This window comes from Carcharhinus amblyrhynchos, chromosome 3 (assembly GCF_965287045.1).
Source record: "Carcharhinus amblyrhynchos chromosome 3, sCarAmb.v2.hapA, whole genome shotgun sequence".
NCBI classification, from domain to species: domain Eukaryota; kingdom Metazoa; phylum Chordata; class Chondrichthyes; order Carcharhiniformes; family Carcharhinidae; genus Carcharhinus; species Carcharhinus amblyrhynchos.
In genome coordinates this window covers 35,995,672-36,018,379 of record NC_137326.1, presented here as the reverse complement: position 1 = coordinate 36,018,379, position 22,708 = coordinate 35,995,672, and the positions used below count along the sequence as shown (strand labels likewise).

Here is a 22,708-nt window from a genome sequence, read left to right as displayed (position 1 = left end):
TGTTGCAGGCAGTGGTATAGTGGTATCGTTACTGGACTTGTAATCTAGAGATCCAGGACGGTCACTATGGACCCGGCTTCAAATCCCGCCATGGCTGATGGTGAAATTTTAGTTCCATAAAAATCTGGAAATAAAAGTCTAATGAAACCATTACTGATTGTCTCAAAAGCCCATCTGGTTCACTAATGTTCTTTAGGGAAGGAAATTGGCCATCCTTACCCTGGTCTGGTCTCCAGAGCCACAGCAATGTGTTTGATTTTCAAATGTCCCCTGGAATGGAGGGCAGTTAGGGATGGGTAATAAATGCTAGCCCAGTCAGCACCATTCATGTCCCATAAAATGAATTTAAAAAATCTATTTCCTAACTTCCATTTCATCACCCTAATGGCAGAATCGAGACCCAGGAATAAAAATCTAGTCCATAGTATTTTGTGGATAGTATTTTGTTTTTCAAATAATAATATTACTTAAGTTTTGATTTTATTGTGGCTTGCAAGAATTAACAACATTTCTTCTTTATAGTGTACGGCGACATGTGGGACAGGCTATCAGATGCGAGCTGTCAGATGCCTTGCAGGCTCATATGGCAATGTTGTCAATGATAATGAATGTAACGCTGCCACCAGGCCTACGGATACTCAGGTAATTATAATGAAGATCTTCAAGCAGTCAAACTAACTGGTCTTTCAGTTCATTGATGTTTATAATATCTTGTGCTACATACCTTATCTGAGGAAGGATGTCCTTGCTGTAGAGGAAGTACAGCAAACGTTTACCAGGCTGATTCCTGGGAAGGCAGGTCTGACATATGAGGAGAGACTAAGTCAGTTATGACCATATTCGCTGGAGTTTGGAAGAGTTAGTGGATAGATTCAGAAAGAATGTTCCTGATTGGGGGAGAGTCCAGGACTAAGGGTCAAAGCTTGAGGATAAGGGGATAAACCCTTCACCCAGAGGGTCGTGAATGTGTGGAAGTCACTACCACAGAATGTAGTTGAGGCCAATACGTTGTCTGATTTCAAGAAGAAATTAGATGTAACTCTGGGGCCAAAGGTATCAAGGGATATGGGGGAAAGGGGGGATCAAGATATTGAACTTGATGATTAGCGGTGACCATAATGAATGGCAGAGCAGGTTTGAAGGGCCGAATGGCCTCCTCCTGCTTCTACTTTCTCTGATTCTATAAACCAGGCACTGCCAGCTTAACACCCAAAGACGTTTGCTGTGTTTGAAGTGCCTTGGACTGTTCCTGAAACGTGTGATCGGGTTCTCAGAATTCAAGTTTCTTTTTGTTATTTGCTAAGTACTTGCATTTTCTTAAAGTGTTTTTAAGACTTGAAAACATTGATTTCCTTTCAACCTTATGCTTTATGTTATAGGATTGTGAATTAGCTTCTTGTCCTGATATGCAGCCGGGGAGAAGAGTACCCAATCCTATGACCTATGGAACAGAATGGAGATTTGGATCCTGGACTCCTGTACATAGATATAATCTTAATATTGATATTAAATAATCATCAAATGACATAAGAAGTAACTATTAATCTGACAGCTTTGAATAATTTACGATACTGATGGTGAATTAGTCATTCCTGCCTATTTAGAATCAATATAAAATATATATCTGCTCATTTTTTAGTAATTGTACTTCAAATTTTATGAAAACATGAGCAATATTACCAGTAAAATATTCATTACCACTCTTATTCAACAGTGTTCTGCCACCTGTGGGAAAGGTACCAAGGAACGTTATGTTAGCTGTCGAGATCTCCAAGGTGGTGTAGCTGACGAATCTGCTTGCTCACATCTTTCAAAGCCACCATCTAGAGAGGAGTGCATTGTCATCCCATGTGGACGTTGGAAGACTCATGAGTGGACACAGGTTAGAAATATTGATTAGACTTCCATCACAGCTATAAATCCATGTAGACATCAAGTTAAAGTTTATTTATTAGTCACAAGTAGACTAAACTTAACATTGCAGTGAAGTTACTGTGATATGCCCTAGCCACCACACTTCAGCGGCTGTTCAGGTACACTGAGGGAGAACTTAGCATGGCTGATTCACCCAACTTGCACATCTTTGGACTGTGGGAGGAAACTGGAGCACCTGGAGAAAACCCATGCAGACATGGGGAGAACATGCAAACTCCACACAAGCAGTGACCCAAGTCAGGGGTCAAACCAGGGCCACTGGCGCTATGAAGCAGCAGTGCTAACTACTGTGCTACCATGCTGTCCCTACAGTGAAATAAACATTTCAGTTACATTACAAGAAGCAACATATTCAATGCATATGTGAACTTCTTAAAATAAACTATGGGCAGGATTTTCCAAGTAAAAAGTCTGACAACACCAGGTTTTAATCCAACCGATTTATTTGATAGTAAACGCACAAGCTTTCGGGGTTAGTCCCTTCGTCAGGTGAATGGAGAGTTCTGGCCTCAGACAGAGCATATAAAGCACAGACTGTTTAGAGATTACTGATTAGAATGCGAATCCTTACACCTAACCTGCTGTTCAAGACCTGAAGTGGTTGACAATGTGAGTGGAAGGAGCACTGATCACAGGTTAAAGAGATGTGTATTGTCTCCAGACAGTACAGTAAGTGAGGTTTTGCAAACCCAGGCAAGTCACGGGGGTTACAGATAGTGCGACATGAACCCAAGATCCCTGTTGAGACCGTCCTCATGTGTGCGGAACTTGGCTATCAGTCTCTGTTCAGCGACTCTGCGCTGTTGTGTGTCGTGAAGGCCGCCTTGGAGAATGCTTACCCGAAGGTCAGAGGCTGAATGCCCATGACCACTGAAGTGTTCGCCAACAGGAAGGGAACAGTCTTGCCTGGTGATTGTCGAGCGATGTTCATTCATCCGTTGTCGTAGCGTCTGCATGGTCTCCCCAATGTACCATGCTTCGGGACATCCTTTCTTGCAACGTATCAGGTAGACAATGTTGGCCGAGTTGCAAGAGTATTTACCATGCACCTGGTGGATGGAATTCTCACGTGTGATGATGGTATCCATGTCGATGATCCGGCATGTCTTGCAGAGGTTGCTGTGGCAGGGTTGTGTGGTATTGTGGTCACTGTTCTCCTGGACCACAATGTCTTCACATTCAACAACCAGTTTTTCATCCAGACACACGGAACAGCCATGGGGACCAAATTTGCACCTCAATATGCCAACATCTTCATGCACAGGTTCGAACAAGACTTCTTCACTGCACAGAATCTTCAACCAATGCTGTACACTAGATACATCGATGACATTTTCTTCCTTTAGCCTCATGGTGAACAATCATTGAAACAACTATATGATGATATCAACAAATTCCACCCCACCATCAAACTCACCATGGACTATTCCCCAGAATCAGTTGCATTCTTGGACACACGCATCTCCATTAAGGACGGTCACCTCAGCACCTCACTGTACCGCAAGCCCACAGACAATCTCACAATGCTCCATTTCTCCAGTTTCCACCCTAAACATGTTAAAGAAGCCATTCCCTATGGACAAGCCCTCCGTATACACAGGATTTGCTCAGATGAGGAGGATTGTGACAGACACCTCCAGACCCTGAAAGATGCCCTCATAAGAACAGGATATGGTGCTCGACTCATAGATCGGCAGTTCCGATGCGCCACAGCGAAAAACCGCACCAATCTCCTCAGAAGGCAAACACGGGACACAGTGGACAGAGTACCCTTCGTCGTCCAGTACTTCCCCGGAGCGGAGAAGCTACGGCATCTTCTCCGGAGTCTTCAACATATCATTGATGAAGACGAACATCTCGCCAGGGCTATCCCCACACCCCCACTTCTTGCCTTCAGACAACCACACAACCTCAAACAGACCATTGTTCGCAGCAAACTACCCAGCCTTCAGGAGAACAGTGACCACAATACCACACAACCCTGCCACAGCAACCTCTGCAAGACATGCCGGATCATCGACATGGATACCATCATCACACGTGAGAATTCCATCCACCAGGTACATGGTAAATACTCTTGCAACTCGGCCAACATTGTCTACCTGATACGTTGCAAGAAAGGATGTCCCGAAGCATGGTACATTGGGGAGACCATGCAGATGCTACGACAACGGATGAATGAACATCGCTCGACAATCACCAGGCAAGACTGTTCCCTTCCTGTTGGCGAACACTTCAGTGGTCATGGGCATTCAGCCTCTGACCTTCGGGTAAGCATTCTCCAAGGCGGCCTTCACGACACACAACAGCGCAGAGTCGCTGAACAGAGACTGATAGCCAAGTTCCGCACACATGAGGACGGTCTCAACAGGGATCTTGGGTTCATGTCGCACTATCTGTAACCCCCGTGACTTGCCTGGGTTTGCAAAACCTCACTTACTGTACTGTCTGGAGACAATACACATCTCTTTAACCTGTGATCAGTGCTCCTTCCACTCACATTGTCAACCACTTCAGGTCTTGAACAGCAGGTTAGGTGTAAGGATTCGCATTCTAATCAGTAATCTCTAAACAGTCTGTGCTTTATATGCTCTGTCTGAGGCCAGAACTCTCCATTCACCTGACGAAGGGACTAACCCCAAAAGCTTGTGCGTTTACTCATCAAATAAATCGGTTGGATTAAAACCTGGTGTTGTCAGACTTTTTACTGTGTTTACACCAGTCCAACGCCGGCATACCCACATCAGGATTTTCCAAGGCAGAAAAATCATGCTGAAGTCAACCAACCTTTATGCTTCATTTAGATTCCAATTTCAAACTATATATTTCAATGAGTACTGCAGGAATAGGGCAGCAGGATGGCACAGTGGTGAGCACGGCTGCCTCTCAGCACCAGGGATCCAGGTTCAATTCCGGCCTCAGGTGACTGTCTGTGTGGAGTTTGCATGTTCTCATCATGTTTGTGCGAGTTTCCTCCAGGTGCTTTGGTTTCCTCCAAGGATGTGTGGGTTAGGGTAATCGGCCATGTTGAATTGCCCCATTGTGTCAGGGGGATTAATAGGGTAAATACATGGGGATAGGGTCTGGGTGGGATTGTTGATGGGCTGAATGGCCTCCTTTCGTACTGTAGAAATTTTATAAAAAAAAAGCACTGCACTTATATCTGTACACTTCCAGCACAATTTATGTTGAGAATGCATCAGCTTCATTTCATACAACTTTATAACATGGTGCTCTGAGCCATATGTAAATAATAAACTGACATGTCTGTGATCGGAAAATAATACAATAGTTGCCATACAATGTGCCTGTTCCAAGAGTACTTCATGTGAGTTGAGTTTGTTTTCCTTAGTTTCACTGTTCTATTTTTCTGTGTTTGATTTTCTGAAATGTAAGCTTCAATTATTTTGAACTGTTTTCTTTGCATAAAAAACTTGTTCCTTATTTTAATTGTTATAATTTGGCAATGCAGTGCAGAGCAGCAGTATCTCACTATTTCTTGGCAAATTCATACAAATTTAAATCTCCGCCACACACTGGGTTCTTTCCAACTGTCCACAAGCAACAAATATATATATTTACGTTTTGCAAATGTACCCTCAAGTTATACGTTGAAGATATCAGATTTGCAAAAATACCAACACAAGTGCCCAGTTAAAAGCTCTTTGGAAATCAATATTAAATCAGCACAGACACAAGCCATTTGATATATCAAGCCTGAGAATATATTTCCTCTTTTCTGAAGCAGCTGTAAAATTCCTTTTTAAAATAATTCATGGACATCGCTTAACAATCAGGACATTACTTCTGGCTTTCCAGTGTCCGATTTGAGGGAGTTCTCTAAAGATGTGCTGGGAAATCCCTCTAGGATGTTCCCAGGTAAGGGTTTACCTTGTAATTGCTTAAAAGGGACTAACTTCCTCTGGACAATTGCACTGGGTCCGTATTCTCTGGAGTTTAGCAGAATGAGAAGTAATCTCATCATACAAAATTTGCTGGGAACCGTATGACAAAGCAATTTAAATTGCTAACTTTTGAAAGTCCTACCAGTGTAGCACTAACGGTTACTCTGAAAGAGTTAGAAAAGTTTCTAAATTCAGAGTAACTATTTAAACTCCCAGACCAAGCTCCACAAACAGCACAGCCTGATCCCATAGGGGACCCACCCCACCACACATCCATGGTATTCCCCACCTATATAGGATTCCCTGGTCACCTTCCCTCCCCCCAACACCTTTGATCCCACACTCCTCCAACCCAAACTCACATGCTTTACAGAAGCTAGAGCAGTAAAATGATGCATGTCCCCCTTTGCTCGGTTCCTTTTGCCCTTTTCCATTTCAATGCTGGAACAGTGGAAGCTTCTTCAGTCTCACCAGCCCTGAGTCAGGAACGTCAGATGAGACAGGCACTTTTCATTTTAAGCACAGGGACGTTGTTCTCTAGTGTAAATCCATGACTGATTCCCATGCGGGGATATTAGGAGCCAATGTGTCAGGTTGAGCATTCTGGAGCAGATTTGTATTTAATTTTAAATTTATGAATGAAAAATACCAATTTGTACTCCTTTTCAATTCTCCTGTCTTCTGGCTGCCCTGCAGCTGAACTCGTTCAATCTGTTTGAATTTCTTGTGACTTCAGACTCTGGAGCTTTTCCTGCCTCTCAGGCAGTAGATTCAGGCTCATCCACTCTACAATGCCTGAAATAAGATATTGCCTGTTGATGTTACTTAGTTTCTGTAAAGATGTAAACTCTTCTATTTCCGTTTTTCCACTGTAGTGTTCTGTGACCTGCGGTCAAGGTAAAGCAACACGTCACGTGAGTTGCATGAACTATAAGAATCAGATTGTGAGTGAGAGTGAGTGTGACCTTGATGATCAGCCACTAACTGAGCAAGAATGTGCTATGCCATCTTGCTCGCCGCGCCGGCATGACTATGATAGATCTGGACAGAGCAATCACCAATTTCCTCGGGCCAAGATCCTGCCGACACACGGTGACTCAGATCGTACCCAAATACCTGGAGGCAGTCAGTGGAGAACTGGACCTTGGGGAGCAGTAAGTGACTGTTGGATTATATTGATTGTTTGAAATTTTGCACTGACTCTAATAAAAGCACACCTCCATTTAGTGATTATTCTTCTTTAATTCATCATTTTTCTTGCTGGAACTTGCATTTTCACTCTTTTTTGGCATTTCACTCATTCCCTCAACCTCAATCTTAACTTCAACAGCCAAATCCTTAGCTGCCAGCGGAACATAAGAACGTAAGAAATAGGAGCAGGCGTAGGCCACCTAGCCCCTCGAGCCTGCCATGCCATTCAATTAGATCATGGCTGATGTGATAGTGGTTTAGTTCCACTTACCCACCTGCTCCCCATATCCCTTAATTCCCTTATTGATCAGAAATCTACCTACCTGTGACTTAAACATATTTAACGAGGTGGCCTCCACTGCTTCAATGGGCAGAGAATTCCAAAGATTCACCACCCTCTGGGAGAAGAAGTTCTTCCTCAACTGTGTTCTAAATTGACTCCCCCTTATTTTGAGGCTGTGCCCTCTAGTTCTTGTTTCTAAGAGGTAGTAATCTCTCCGCCTCTACCCTGTCTAGCCCCTTCATTATGTTATATGTCTCTACAACCTATTCTTTCAGGCCTCCGATTCTCCACGTCTCTTGTACTACAATTTGTTCAAATGTCTTCTGTGTTTATCCTCTCAGTTATCCTCCAAGCTCTTAACTGGCATACACTGGTTACCTAACCCCACTGCTTTCAACGTCACATCCTGGTCCTCACCAATACAGACTTACCTCACAGCATATCTTCAATTGTCTCGAACTGTCAACCCACTTCTTCGTTTCCCCTCTCTTCATCAAAATACTGGTGGCTGATAATTCAGTCATTACAGTTCCACTCTTTGAAGTTCCCTTCATTAACTCCTCTATCTCTACATCTCTTGCTCCACGCTTTAAAAACCTCCTCAAATCTCTACCCTTTGAACAAACTTTCCTTCATTGTATTAATCTTTTCCACTATTGTTTGACTTCAATACAAGATAACCGCAACATCGTTTTCAGTTCTTTGGTCTGAATTGCATTATTTAGAGTCACAGAGGTTTACAGCATGGAGACAGGCCCTTCAGCCCAACTTGTCTATGCCACCCAGTTTTTACCACTGAGTCAGTCCCAATTGCCAGCAGTTGGCCCGTATCCCTCGACACCCATCTTACACATGTGATCATCTAAATGCTTTTTATAAGGCAAAATTGTACCTGCGTCTGCTTCCACCTCTGGAGCTCGTTCCAAACACTCACCACCCTCTGAGTGAAAAAACTGTCCCTCTGGATCCTTTATGACTCTTCGTTTGATATTTAAACCATATCGAATTGATGGTTAACTTCTCATTTCAACACCTATTATGCAACCTGCAAAGACTTTCACGTGCACATTCAGAAGAGCCAAGGAGCGAAAGGTAGCGTTTTGGACAAGTGCACGTTGAGATGTTTCATTTCTGCAGTGTGCAGTTGTTGTCATTGACAGAATCCCTGCCCAGATATGAGGATAATAGGCTTTGTTTCAATTAACAATAACCAACATTTTAAATCACCCCACTGACATAGCAAAACACCCCAAAACACTTTAAAGATGTATTCTCGAACAAAATGTGACACCAAGCTACTTAAAGGAAAAAAAAAGGAAGATTTGTATTCATGCAGCTGTATTCACAGATGCCTCAAAGTGCTTTATTGCCAATGAAGTACTTTTTCACGATAAAGATTGGTCATGGCCACTGAGGTAACTCCCCTCCAAAATAATGCAATGAGATCTTTTACGGGCACCTGAGCAGCCAGCCCAGTTTAATGTCCCATCTGAAATACAACAACTCTGACAGTGCAGCACTTCCTCAGTACTGCACTGGAATTTCAGCCTTGATTTTTGTGCTCAAACCCCTGGACTGCTGAACCAGAAGCAGAAGCCACTGTGTTAACAACTGAGCCACCATTGATAAGTAGACATTGAATAAGCTTGTTGTTATTTGATTGGTTCAATACTGTTTCAATTCCTGTTTTGTTTCTTTTTGTAGTGTTCTAGTACTTGTGCTGGAGGGTTCCAACGACGGGTTGTGGTCTGCCAAGATGAAGATGGATATGAAACCAACAATTGTGCTGAACAGGCTAAACCTCTTGAAATGAGGTCTTGTGAATCCGGCCCTTGTCCTCAATGGATTTATGGCAGCTGGGGAGAGGTAGTGTTACTTCTTCTAATCGTTTTCTTATCTTTTTCTTTGAAGCATGATATCTGACTCATTGACAAAATAGAGATTTAAGTTTTTTTATTAGTCGCAAGTAGGCTTACATTAACACTGCAATGAAATCCCCTGATCACCACACTCTGGCGCCTGTTCGGGTACACTGAGGGAGAATTTAGCACGGCCAACGCACCTAACCAGCATGTCTTTCAGATTGTGGGAGGAAAGTGCAGCACTTGAAGGAAATCCATGAAGACATGGGGAGAATGTGCACAGTCCGCACAGACAGTGACCCAAACCAGGAATTGAACCCAGGTCCCTGGCACTGTGAGGGAGCAGTGCTAGTCACTGTGCCACCGTGCTGCCCATTTTAAGATATAGAGATGCAACGTGCATATAGTATCCTGCTATTAAGTTGCAGAGTAAGTACTGCAAATGAAATTATCTTTGCATTATTAGTTTAATCCCAGTATTAAAGTAAGGAATTAAATCAGATTATATGATGTCCTATCTTTTAAATGGGATTTGTTCAAGTGCTTTCCCAAGTAAGGGCTGTACATTCAATTATATTGGGAAGTTCAGCAAACAAGGACAAATCAAGGAAGCATAATTCCTTCAAGATTGATGAGCCCAGGAAGATTTTCCATTCCTTTTGAAGACATTTTGACAATGAAGTACATTACTTTCTCTGTCTACCATGAATGAGAAACAATATGTTGATATTATTGTGCACTGGGGATAAATCTAAGTCCTGTCTTGGATCACAGCCAAGGGAATGGTCACCAGAACAAAGATAACTCTTCAAGACAAGGGTTTGATAGGAAGTGCAGATGGAAAAAATGGACAGAAGGCTGGGACAGGGAAAGCCCATGGGTTCTTTCTTGAGACCTGAAAGAACTAGATTACCGAATCCTTACAGTGCAGAAGGAGGCCATTCAGCCCATCGAGCCTGTAAAGGCAAGAACGTTGTACCTGCTCCCCTGCCTTCTCCTCATAACCTTGCACATGCTTTTTTTCAGATAGCAGTCCAATTTCCTTGTCTGAACCTGCCTCCGCCACTCTCTCGGGAATTTTGTTCCAGAGTTCAACCATCTCTGGATGAAAAAGTTTTCCCTTGAATCACTTCTCCCTTTGCCAATTATTTTGAATGTGTGCCCTCTACTTCTTGATGTATTCTTGAGATTGAACAGTTTCTCACTATTTTCTTGCCCATACCCGTCCAGATCTTGGATATCTCTATTAAGTCTCCTCTCGGCTTTCTTTTCTCCAAGGTAAACAAACACAAATGCTCCAATATGTTCTCATAACTAAAATTGTTTATCCCTGGAATGATCTTGTTAATCACCTCTGATTTCTTCACATCCTCAAGTTTGGCATCCAAAACTGGATGCAGCACTCTAGATGAGGCCTGACTAGTGTCCTGTACAAGCTCAACATGACCTCCATGCTCTTGTACTTAATGTCCCTATTAATAAAACCTAGGATACTATATACTTTATTAACTGGTCTTTCAGCATGCCCTGCCACCTTCCATGACATGTGCATATACACCAATGTCCCATTGTTACTGTACCTTTAAAAGTTTTTATCTTGATTTATACTGGCTGTGCACTTTTGTCGTGCCAAAATGAATCAAGTCACATTTTTCTATATTGAACGTCATTTGGCACTTTCTTGCCTAATTTGCCAAGTCTATATCCGGTTGAAGTTCAAGACCATCCTCATAAAAATGCTTCCAGTTTTTATGTCTTTGTAATCAGGTAGAGCAAATAAATGATGTAATAGTTAAGGATCATCTAGGGAAGAGTGATCATAACATGCTAGAATTTCAAACTCAGTTTGAAGGTAAGAAAACTGGAGTCCCACACTAGCATGCTAGATTTAAACAAAGGAAATTACTTCAGCATGAGGATAAATGTCACCCTAGTGGACTGGACAGGAAGACTACAAGATAGGATAGCTGATGAGCAGTGGCAGATATTTAAGGAAATATTCAAATCTTCCCAACCAAAATACATTCCAGAGAGGAGGCAAGGTAGCAAGAGGAGGTAAAAGATACCTACACTATGTAAGGAAGCTATGGATAACATAAAGACAAAAACTAAGGCATCCATATTGCAAAGGCTAGTGGCACATTGGAAAATTGAGAAGCTTTTAAAGATCAACAAAGGGTCACTAAAAAAGTAATAAAAGCAAAGGTAAATTATAAAAGTAAACTGGCATAAAATATAAAAGCATGCAGCAAAAGCTTCTATGAGTTTATAAAGGGGAAGAGAGTAGCTAAAGTCAACGTTGGTCCGTTGGAAGATGAGGCTGGGGAGCTAACAGTGGGGAACACAGAAATGGGAGACTCTGAATCAATATTTTGTCTCAGTTTTCATGGACACGAGTACCATTCCAAAAATAACAGCAAATGCAGATGTTTTAGAAAGGGAGGAACTTAGAACTATCATTGTCACTAGGGGAAAAGTACTGAGGAAACAATTGGGATTGAAGGCAGGCAAATCCCTAGGGCCTGATGGCCTATGCGCTAGGGTCTGAAAGGAGAAGGGAATGGTTCTGATGGATTGGAAAATGCTAATATAATGCCCTTATTCAAAAAGAAAGGAGGGCAAAATGTAGGGAACTATAGGCCAATTAGTTTAACATCTATTCTATTAGAATCTGTTATAAAGGGAGTAATAACAGGACATTTAGAAAGTTAAAATACAATCCATCAGAGCCAGCATGGTTTTATGAAGGGTAAATCATGTTTGACTAATTTGCTGGAGTTCTTCAAAGATGTAACAAGCAAGATGGATAATGGGGATACTGTAGATGTAGTGTATCTGGACTTCCAGAAGGCATTTGATAAGGTGCAGCACAAAAGTTTAATACACAATGTTACTCCACATGGGATTAGGGGTAATTGATTAACTTGGATAGAGGATTGGCTAACCAACTGAAAGGAGAGGGTCGAGATAAATGGGTCTGTCTCAGGTTGGCAGGATGTAACTGGTAGAGCACCACAGAGTTCGGTTCTCGGGCTTCAACTATTTGCAATCTATATTAATGACTAGGATGCAGGAATAGTAGGTACCATAGCCAAATTTGCAGATGGTACTAAAATAGATGGGATAATAAGTTACAGTGAGGAAATAAGGCATTTACAAGTGGATATGGATAGGTTCAATGACTAGAGCAAAATTTAGCTGATGGAGTTTAACACATATAAGTGTGAGGTCACCCACTTAGAAAAAATTATCCATCTAAATGGAGAGAAACTTTATAATGCTTCAAAGCAGAGGGATCTGGGTGTTCTTGTGCATGACTCACAGAAAACTAGTATGTAGGTACAGCAGATAATAAGGAAGGCAAAGGGAATCTTGGCATTTATTACTAAAGGAATAGATTATAAAAGTAGTGAAGTGTTGCTGCTACTGTACAAAGCATTAGTGAAACCGCACTTAGAATATTGTGTACAGTTTTAATCCCCTTACTTGATGAGAGATGTGGTTGCGTTGGAGGAGGTTCAAAGGACGTTCACTAGATTGATTCCAGAGATGATGAGTTTGCCTTACAAAGAGAAATTGGATGGATTAGGCCTTTACTCCCTGGTGGTGTTCTGCCGGCCTATGTGGGAGGGTGATATTTTAGCCAACAATTGGTTGCAGAGCCCAGTGATAGCTGATAGGTCTGTGCATGTTCAATGGTGCCCTCTGCTATAAGCTGCTGGTTTTTGGGTGAGCATAGGTCCAACCCTTCCCCTGCAAGCAGGAAACAGATCTTGCTGCATGTTTTTCCTCAGAGTGTGATAAGATTGGATTTTTAACTCGCCCAAAAAAGCAACGTGATTCTCTCCCATTTTCACACTCATTCAGTACTTAGAGTTGTTTTGGTAAGGTCGACTCCAAAGAACCAATTTCTTCAGTGAGGAATCCAGAAGAAGACGATACAGTTTTAAAATTAGGAATGTTTTTGTGCGAAGGACAGAAGAAATTTGAAGCATTCTGTGGATATGGGGTTGAGTCAAATTTTTACGGTAGAGATCAGTTTCTATGTGTTGGAGTAAATATTATCAGGAGATTTAGATGCAAGGCCAGTAAATTGAGATGATCAGCCATGGTATAATTGAATGGCAGATCAGAATCAAGGCACTGCATTACATATTCTTGCTGCTACATTGCTATTTGCATCAGACATTCTTATACACATAGTTCCCTAATGTATGAATATAGCTCACTCCTAATGGGTACATAAATAGGGAGGGAATGGAGGGATATGGACCAAATAAGGGCAGAAGTTTTATTTTAATTTAGTACAGGCATCATAATCAGCATAGGCTTGGAGGGCCTAAGGGGCTGCTCCTGTAATTACTTCACTTTATTCCTTGATCTGTGTTCCCTTTGTATCTCTTTGTATCATGTGTGATAATGAGAAACTTTCACAGCTGATAATAGCTGTTGCTTCCCTTAATTATTGAAAAAAATGTGTTCCTGCATGAATTGTCACATAAATGATTGTCCTTTGAGTTCATTAATTACCCATTCTTAGTTTTGATGGAACAGTCATAAAATAGAAGGTACGTAACAAGCACTAAATTCATATTGTACACGTGATATTGTGAACACTACATTCATCTAAAGAAATGATCTGCCCACTCAGTGTATTAGAACTATTTTGACCAATTTTGAGTAAGCTTCTTTGTGTTTTCTCATTGCACGTTGGGCACCCACCTGGTCTGGGATAGATTGGTTCAAAGTTTATTTATTAGTGTCACAAGTAGGCTTACATTAATATTGCAATGAAGTTACTGTGAAAATCCCCTAATGGCCACACTCCAGTGCCTGTTCAGAGAATTTAGCATGGCCAATGCATCTAACCAGCACATCTTTCGGATTGTGGGAAGTAACCAGAGCATAGAACATAGAACATAGAACATTACAGCGCAGAACAGGCCCTTCGGCCCACGATGTTGCGCCGACCAATTAAAAAACAATGACCCACTAACCTAAACCAATCCCTTTTCGTCCATAAACCTATCCACGGATCTCTTAAACGCCCCCAAACTAGGCGCATTTAAAACCTCAGCAGGCAGGGCATTCCAATCCCTCACCATCCTCTGGGTAAAGAACCTACCCCTGACATCCGTCCTATAACTACCCCCCTTAATTTAAAGCCATGCCCCCTCGTGCTAGCTTTCTCCATCCGAGGAAAAAGGCTATCACTGTCCACCCTATCTAAACCTCTAATCATCTTATATGTTTCAATAAGATCCCCTCTTAGCCGCCTTCTTTCCAGCGAAAACAACCCCAAATCCCTCAGTCTCTCCTCATAGGACCTCCCCTCCAGACCAGGCAACATCAAACCCCCCGGAAGAACACGGGGACAACATGCAGACTCTACATAGACAGTGACCCAAACCAGGAATCGAATCTGGGCCCCCAGCCGTGTGAGGCAGCAGTGCTATCCACTGTGCCACTGTTTATTAATAAGTTAGCCTGTCAGTTAAAAGGTTAGACATTGTTCCAGGTATATTAAATTGCAAAGGCTTTATAACATAGAAGAATATTTGAACCTTTAACTGGGGGATTTTCACTGTATCTTCAATGCAGTGTTAACATAAAGTTACTTGTGACACTAATAAATAAACTTAAAAACTCTTAGCTATTTCTTCACTTCCAACCCTTGACATTTCCGAGTTGCTTTCTTTAATTTCTGAACGCAACTATTTCATCGCACCTTTTCTGTCCTTTATTAATGCAAAATGATCACCTTTTAATGGATGTGGTGTTGGTGTTAAATTTATAGTGCACCCAGCTGTGTGGTGGCGGAGCAAGAACAAGATTAGTTATTTGTCAGCTTCCGAATGGTCAAAGACTAAGTGATCAGAACTGTGAAATTCTTGACAAACCTCCTGATCGTGAACAATGCAATACTCGAGCTTGCCCTACTGATGATGTCTGGCACAGAGGTCGTTGGAGCTCGGTACGATAACCCTTCTATTTATATAACGTAGTTCAACAGTCTGTGGATATGTCAGTTTATAACAGTTCTGCTTAATGCCAGGGTATAGTCTTGTAAATGTTCATCTTTTTGTGAGTTTACATTTATTATTTCCTAATTGAATCCATGCTGCTGTTCATTACATGAAGGCCAGTAATATACAGTACACAGTTATGTACCTCAAATCACAGGCAGTTGGTGCAAAAATATTTATACAAAACAACCTGGGAGCTTGTATGTTACTATATTTAGGAGGCTTAAGGTTCTAACTAGCCCTTGACCTGTTGTTGGACAGGGGGTATTAGATTTATGTTAGGGTATGTAAGGCTTATTTATCTATGACCCTGTCACCAACCTGTGGGGATGAAAATCAACTTCAGGAGAGGAGAAAAATGGGTGGAAGTAGATTGATTTAAATGGAAATGAAAATTGGCTGGATGGAAAACAGGCAGCTGATCCACTCCTGGCAAAATTGAATTTTATCCCTGCTTAGCTAAATGCACCCCTACGTTTTAACCCGGCTTCAAAACCTTTTAGCAAAGACTAACATAATATTTACTGTATGTCATATTCTGAACTCAACATTTCTCTCTAACAAGTATATAGCGCTACAGTAACTTGCAAACATTCCAACAAACTCTGACCAAGCTATTGAACAGGCAGCTTGTTGCTGGACTGGTCTACTAGAACCATCCTTGTGTTGATAGGAAAGAATGCATCAGTTCGATAATCAAGGAAGTAATTTCGAATTGCCTCTAAACCTTTGAGGCGAGTTCCTTTTACCGTTCTCCAGTTTCTTAGCAAAAACCAGTTAGGCTAGGAAGGACCATTAGATTTGTCACTACTCATTCTGTACTTGAACACCAACTGATCACCTCAATATCATTAAAAAAACAGTATTTTAATAAGGGAATTTTCTGATACAATTCTTGGGCATAGCTTAACCTTCTTATTTTTAGGTGCTTATCTGAAAATGTAAATAAGTGCAGTGCTCCTCTTTGCGTTTACATTTAAAACTATGGCGTTAAAATGCTGGTGTACAGCCCCGTTAATGCTGCCATTCAAATTTGTTACTGGTTAATGTGATGTGGGCACAGATAAGAATGTCCACAGCAGGTAAGTGAGTGCGTAGCCAATTACATTTTTGTTTTGTAATCCAAAGTCGCAAATATATGTACTCTTTTTGAGTGTAGGATTGTTTTTTCTTGATCCCATCTCCTGTCTTGGTAATTTCTAAGTTGCCTCAGGTCTGAACAATGTGACATTTGTTGAGTTTGGGGAGAAATTATGCACACTGAGCTTACCTGGTTTCCTTGTTATTTTACTTTATCTATTTAAATTGCCTTTGCGTACTCACAAATAATAAATCAGAACATGATGCCAATTTGCACATATACATTTGAAAATTCATAGGGAGATTGCATTCAAAATACAGGTAAACATGGATAAAATGTAAATATGCCCATGCACCTTACCCTGAACAGTGGAAAGTATTACCCTTGGTGACTTCCAATTTTAGGTCAGGTGGATTTTCTTTTAACCTACATATCGATGTATAAATTCATAAACACTGACCTGTGGCCTCAGTTTATTTCTAGCCAAACTCGTAAGCTACCTTGCTATGATAAGACACCTTGCTATTATCAGATACTTTTTAATGGGTTAGAAACCCTTATTCGAATTACAAAAGTGGGGTGGGTGGAGGGGGTAATTTTGAGTTTCTGCTGCTGGTGAGCCATGATCCCTGACAGCAATGCACACATATTGAACAACCCCTTTACTGTAAAATGCACATTAATAAATAACATACAGGTGCTAAAAAGGAGAAACTTCTTCTGTAGTAAGATAATTGTGCTAACTATTTACAAACAAGGTAGTGTTAATTTGCAGCAACATTTACATTTTATTGCATCATTCTGGCTCCCCTATAAGATTCTCCATCAGTGGTATATATGGATCAGAGACTTCATTAATCGTATTTCTAGTGTTTTACTGTCTTCATAGTTAATAAATTTGGGTAAGAGTATTATCAACACTATTTGTCTTGGATAACTGCTTTTATATGTTAGATACCCTGGCAATTTAAGCATTTACAATACTAAAGAATAATGTACATATTGCTAAAGAGCTTAATTTATTAATGAAGTATTTGCTCACATTTAAAATGTGAAAATATTTTATGGTGCACAGTAAATATTATTATTGTGACATATTCTAAGCAGATGAAATGTTTAATTATGTTTTTTCTTTTGAGAGAATTCTGGTGCTAAATTGCCAACATCCACATAAATGTATCTTCTATATATTTGCTTTAATAATATGTACAAAAGAGTTCTGTACAGTTAACAGGTTTATATTAAACCTAAATATTAAACTATGTTTTACAGTGTAAATTCAATCTTAAGTGCAAAAAAAATCTATTTGTTCATCCTCTCCTGCAGAAATATCACTGAAAATCCAAATCTAGTTTTGAAAGATTTTGGCCATTGCGTGATAAGTGTGAAAATGTTAATCTCTATAATGGATTTTCTTAAATAACATTTTTTTGTATAATACAATTTCCACGCAAATAGAGTTGATTTGTCATTAAGTATATAAATTGAATCTAATTGAAAGTGAAAACAGCTTAATTGCGGATATAAATAAAGGGTTGCAATTACACTACAGACAAATCTATTCGCTCCTTTACCACTGTCTAGTGAACCTTGCTTTATTCAATTATTGTCGGTTACTATCGTCTAAAAATACATTCGGTGCAATGCTGTGCTGCCTTTTTAGATGATATATATTTAAGTAGTGAATTGAATGCAAATGAACACATCAGTGATGTGGCTGAAGACTTTGGTTAGACTTTTGCTGTACTTTGCTGTCACATAATGTGTTGTTACAAGTTATGATGCATAGTGTAATTATTCAAGCAATGAATTATAGAAAGTATTTTGCATCTCAGTGTTTCAAGTTCTGTTGAATGTAGTGTCATCCATTTCATCATAGCTTTAGAAAACTAAAATATTATCCAATTTTCATGAAATTGTGATGGCAGTTTCATTACCAGTACCCATACTTTCTGTGGATAAATTTGCAGTCGTTCTTCACAATATGCAATTGAACCATTCTGATATACATTTGAGATATTATAATTTATTTGCACACTACTTCATTTAAAATTTATTGTCAAACATTGACGCAGAGAAAATGTACTATCATATATTGAATTTTTTTATAGCTGTTTAAATGATGCTGTTTTATCAGTAAGACATTGCAAGCATTAAGGAATTGGATCCTTAGTGTCACAGCAATCTGTTTTTGCTTTTATTTGAGGATTTAGTACTGTAGAAGTGTTTTATGTGAACCACAAAGTAAATGGATGCTTGCAATAATTCAAGGTGATATCTTAAGTATGAATTCAAGCAACTCGCCGTAGTATTTAGTATTGTCCAAATCGCTTAGTCAGAAGTCTGTTAGTTTTTGCATCTTTGCAGGTCGTTATTAACACCCTTACAAACATTATCTAAAAATTAGGCTAATATGAGCCTTCTTAAATATGAAGTTGTACCAGTCTATCAAAACTGCTGAGGAAATAATGCTGTGAGTTTGTTTTCTGTTGTGCTGTTGAATGGTTCTATTTGTATGAAACCTATTGTAGACACAATGGGGTACATTTCCATCTTCGCCATCATGGTAACCTAATGAGCCATATCAGATTCTGCTTATACAACCCATATCAACATCAAATCAGATGCATTATATAGAGAGCATGGGATCCACTATTACTACCCATGTGAAAATAAGAAGGTACTTTGATGTTTGTTGTTCGTGTTGTAAACATCATACAACTAATTATGGGAAGTTGGGCCATCTGCTGCAGAATGCATGTGATAAAAATGAAAACCATTAAGTGGCTTTAATATTTTACCTTTTTTTTGCAAAATATGTCCAAGAAATTGTTCAGTTTAAAAGAAAAAATTCAGTTTATCTTAGAATTAATGAGAAAGAAGAGCTTTGGAGAAATACAGAGGTAGATGTACTAGTGTTTTGGCTGCTTTTGCTTAGCAAATAGAGGAAAAGCAGCTAGGGAGGTTTACACACCTGCAGTAGAGCCTGTCTGAATGTCTATTCATTTAAATTAACCAATTCTGAGCCCTCTAGCTTGTATATTCTGTTGAATAAAATTAATAATTCACTGAATACGTGTTTAATCCTGAGTATTGATAGTTTAACACATAAAATATCATTACTTTAAAAATTATTCTGGATAATGATCATGAATAAACATAAAAGAATTACTTATTAAGAGGTACAGTAGTTATTGGGAATATGATTCAGTTTTCGCAGAGGTACAAAGCTCTGCAAATATCTTTTCTACAGATTAATGCTTACTAAAATTGCCATGGGGAATATCTCTTCTGCTGCCACAATGTAAACGTAGCTTTGAATTTAGAGCAAAGTTGAGTTTTGCTGTGCCATTCTGCACTGCACTTTTAGAAATTAGAGATTGATTTTTACCTCACTATCCCCTCGTCCAGCACGGCCCCTAATGTTTTTATGTTTATTGGAGTTTGAGCTCTTTCTGACACTCACCTGCATTTACAAATCATCATCAGAGCCATTAAATTATGTGGGGAATTCCCTCATAATTTGAAGAATTTGTTCAATATCAGAGCACAGGGATCCTAATTCCTTAATAACAAGTTGAACAGCCTGTTCTTATCTAACGGGACTAAGCTGATGTGTGATGACTCTCCTGTGTGATATGTTAGAAACCTGTTGCGCAGGATATATTCTGTGTGGCATCATGCTAAGAGGTTTCAGTTCCTCTGGCAGTTATTAGGTAGTCAATAGAAATTACACATTTTTTTGTACAAACAACTCATATCCAATGTACTGTTATATCTGTATTATCTGTATTATTGTTATATTGAGTTGCATTCCCACTTTTGAGCACATGATCTTGATGTAACAACGTAGTGCAATTTTGAGACAGTGCAGCATTGAAAGTTAATTTATTTGTGTCACAAGTAGCCTTACATTAATACTGCAATGAATTTACTGTGAAAATCCTCTAGTCACCACACACCAGTGCCTGCTCGGGTATGCTGAGGGAGAACTTAGCATGGCCAATTCACATCTTTTGGATTGTGGGAGGAAACCGGAGCACTGGAGGAAAGCCACACAGACACGGGGAGAATGTGCAGGTTCTGCATAGACAGTGACCCAAGCTGGGAATTGAACCCAGGTTCCTGGTGCTGTGAGGCAGCACTACTAACCACAGTGCCACATTGCCAGCCCATTATTGCAGTTGCATTGTTTGCGTAGTCTCATGGGTCAGGTGGGCGTTGAAGATGCCAAGATACTTTTAATGAAGATCAGGAAGATCTCTTGGAGCAAAGATCTTGCTTTATGCAAAATCAGTAAAAAAGATTAAGTCACCATTTAATTTCTTGCTGTTTGTGATAAATTGTCCAATAAACGTTTAGTTGGTTTAACAACAAGTGGATACTCTTACTTTAAACTCTCTGAACACTGTCTCTGGATAAAACATTCTGCATGAGTCATACAATCCCTGACAATACAGAAGGGGGCCATTCAGCCCATCAGAGCTGCATCAATTCTCCGATGGAGTATCTTACCGAGACCCTATCCCTGAAACCTCACATATTTACCTCTTTAATTCCCACAACCTACACATACCATAAATGAGTTTTTTTTTAATTATCTATACATGACATGTGTGAAGCTTCTAATGGGTGTCCAGGCAGGAAATTACAAACACAAAGATTCCAACAGGACTAGACAGAGTAGATGCAAGAAGGATGTTGCCGATGTTGGGGCTATCCAGAACCAGGGCTCACGGTCTGAGGATGCAGGGTAAATGGTTTAGGACAGAGATGAGGAGAAATTTCTTCAACCAGCGAGTGGTAAACCTGTGGAATTCACGACCACCGAAAACAATTCAAGCCAAAATATTGAGGGGGTGATTTTGCCACTTCCGATCAGCAGGACAAGCCAGTAAAATGGTATGAGATCCGAGAAATCAGGTTTGTGCCCGATTTCTCACATCTTGTGATCTTACTGGCACTGGATATCTGGCGCATTCAGCTTCATACCCATTTCCGGTGAGAGGCTGAATAAATTATTTAAACCAAGTTTGAATGTATTTAGCACTCAAATGGGGATTTAATGAGTCCGGGATGGAATTGTCTGGGTTCACTTGTCTTTGCTGCTTTGTCGGGAAAGGTTCTTTCCAGCAAGGATCACGTATGGTTCCACAAACAGGGCTAGTCATGATGGCCTCACCGGTAGAACCAGAGGCCATTTGAACCAGAGGCCATTGAGACCCCCCCAGGAAAGTCAGGGGCAAGGATGGGGATGCTCCTTGGGCCTGCCCGGGCAGTGCCATGGGCAGGGCTTACAGGGGCAGGACTAGGCCAAGGCAGGCCGCTGTGACTCTACATTGTGGTCGGGAGGGGGGGAGTGATCGGTCTGGTCTGGGGGAGGCGGGGACAAGGCCGGCTGTAGCAGCAGAGGCCTGGCAGATCACTCTGCTGGTTGCCATTGTGCATGTTCAGTCACAAAGGTCTGAAAATGTGCAATAGGGCCTTCTGTTGCTACAGCAGGCTAGCTGGTCATTTAAGCCCCGCCCCTTCCCTTACAGGCGAGGAGTGGTTTAGCCCATCTTTTCATGCACTAAGTGCATAAAGTTCTGAATTTGAACTCGCCCAAGAAAATGGGTGAGAAACTTCCGTTTTCCCACCCGGCCTGGACTTAGAATTTTTAAATATACGTGAGGTTACAGAGATAGGATCTGGGTATGATAGACCCTTGAATCTTTTCGAAAAGCATCTAGAAATAGTACTTGAGGGAGAGGGGATCATAGGATATGGGGGAAGGTGGGATCAGGCTATTGAGTTGAGAGATAAATAACAAATTAACTTTGCCCTTCGGGATTTCATGGTAATAATAACCACTTCCAACAGTGACTCCAGCAATAGTAATAAAAAAGTAAATTCGGCAATTAAATCAGACAGTAAAATATAAAATAAAATAAAGTGTAACATTGTCCCAGTAATATGCTGGAAAGATGTATCTGCCAAACCAAGAATCATACTGAAAACCACACGCAACTATTTTAAAATCCAAACAGTTGGAAGGTTTCCTTCAGCTTTGAGGGTATATTTGAGCAGATACACCATTGGGTGAGCTGAGGCCAGTAATTGGGAAATAGAAGATAATATCTCAAGCTCATTTTTAACATCGTTGGGTTTCACAACTTTCTTCATCGATCATGATGGAGATTTCACATCCGGGTATGGAGTATAACAATATTCTGCTTTGATATGCCTGGAATAGATGGAGCACTTACAATTTCAGAGGAGATGTAATAGCTGCTTCCTTGTGAAAAGCCATTAGTGATAAATCACACTTAATATTATCATTTGGCAATAGCATCCAAAAGCAATAGATCAAAACAATTTTTGTAATGGATCCATATGACACTTCCACAACAAATCATCTGCCAAATCAAAAAGGTCTAATCTTG

The 22,708-nt window shown here is 40.4% G+C and overlaps 1 protein-coding gene across 1 annotated transcript in view; it reads left to right on the top strand.

Annotated features, from left to right (window-relative positions):
• Window positions 1–22,708, top strand: part of adamts9 (ADAM metallopeptidase with thrombospondin type 1 motif, 9) — a 263,821-nt gene that overhangs the window by 116,493 nt on the left and 124,620 nt on the right. Inside the window, exons 23-28 of the mRNA XM_080183228.1 lie at window positions 523–642; window positions 1,380–1,478; window positions 1,715–1,882; window positions 6,716–6,994; window positions 9,019–9,180; window positions 14,974–15,150. Coding sequence (XP_080039354.1) covers window positions 523–642; window positions 1,380–1,478; window positions 1,715–1,882; window positions 6,716–6,994; window positions 9,019–9,180; window positions 14,974–15,150 — 1,005 coding nt within the window. The remainder of the gene's footprint in view (window positions 1–522; window positions 643–1,379; window positions 1,479–1,714; window positions 1,883–6,715; window positions 6,995–9,018; window positions 9,181–14,973; window positions 15,151–22,708) is intronic.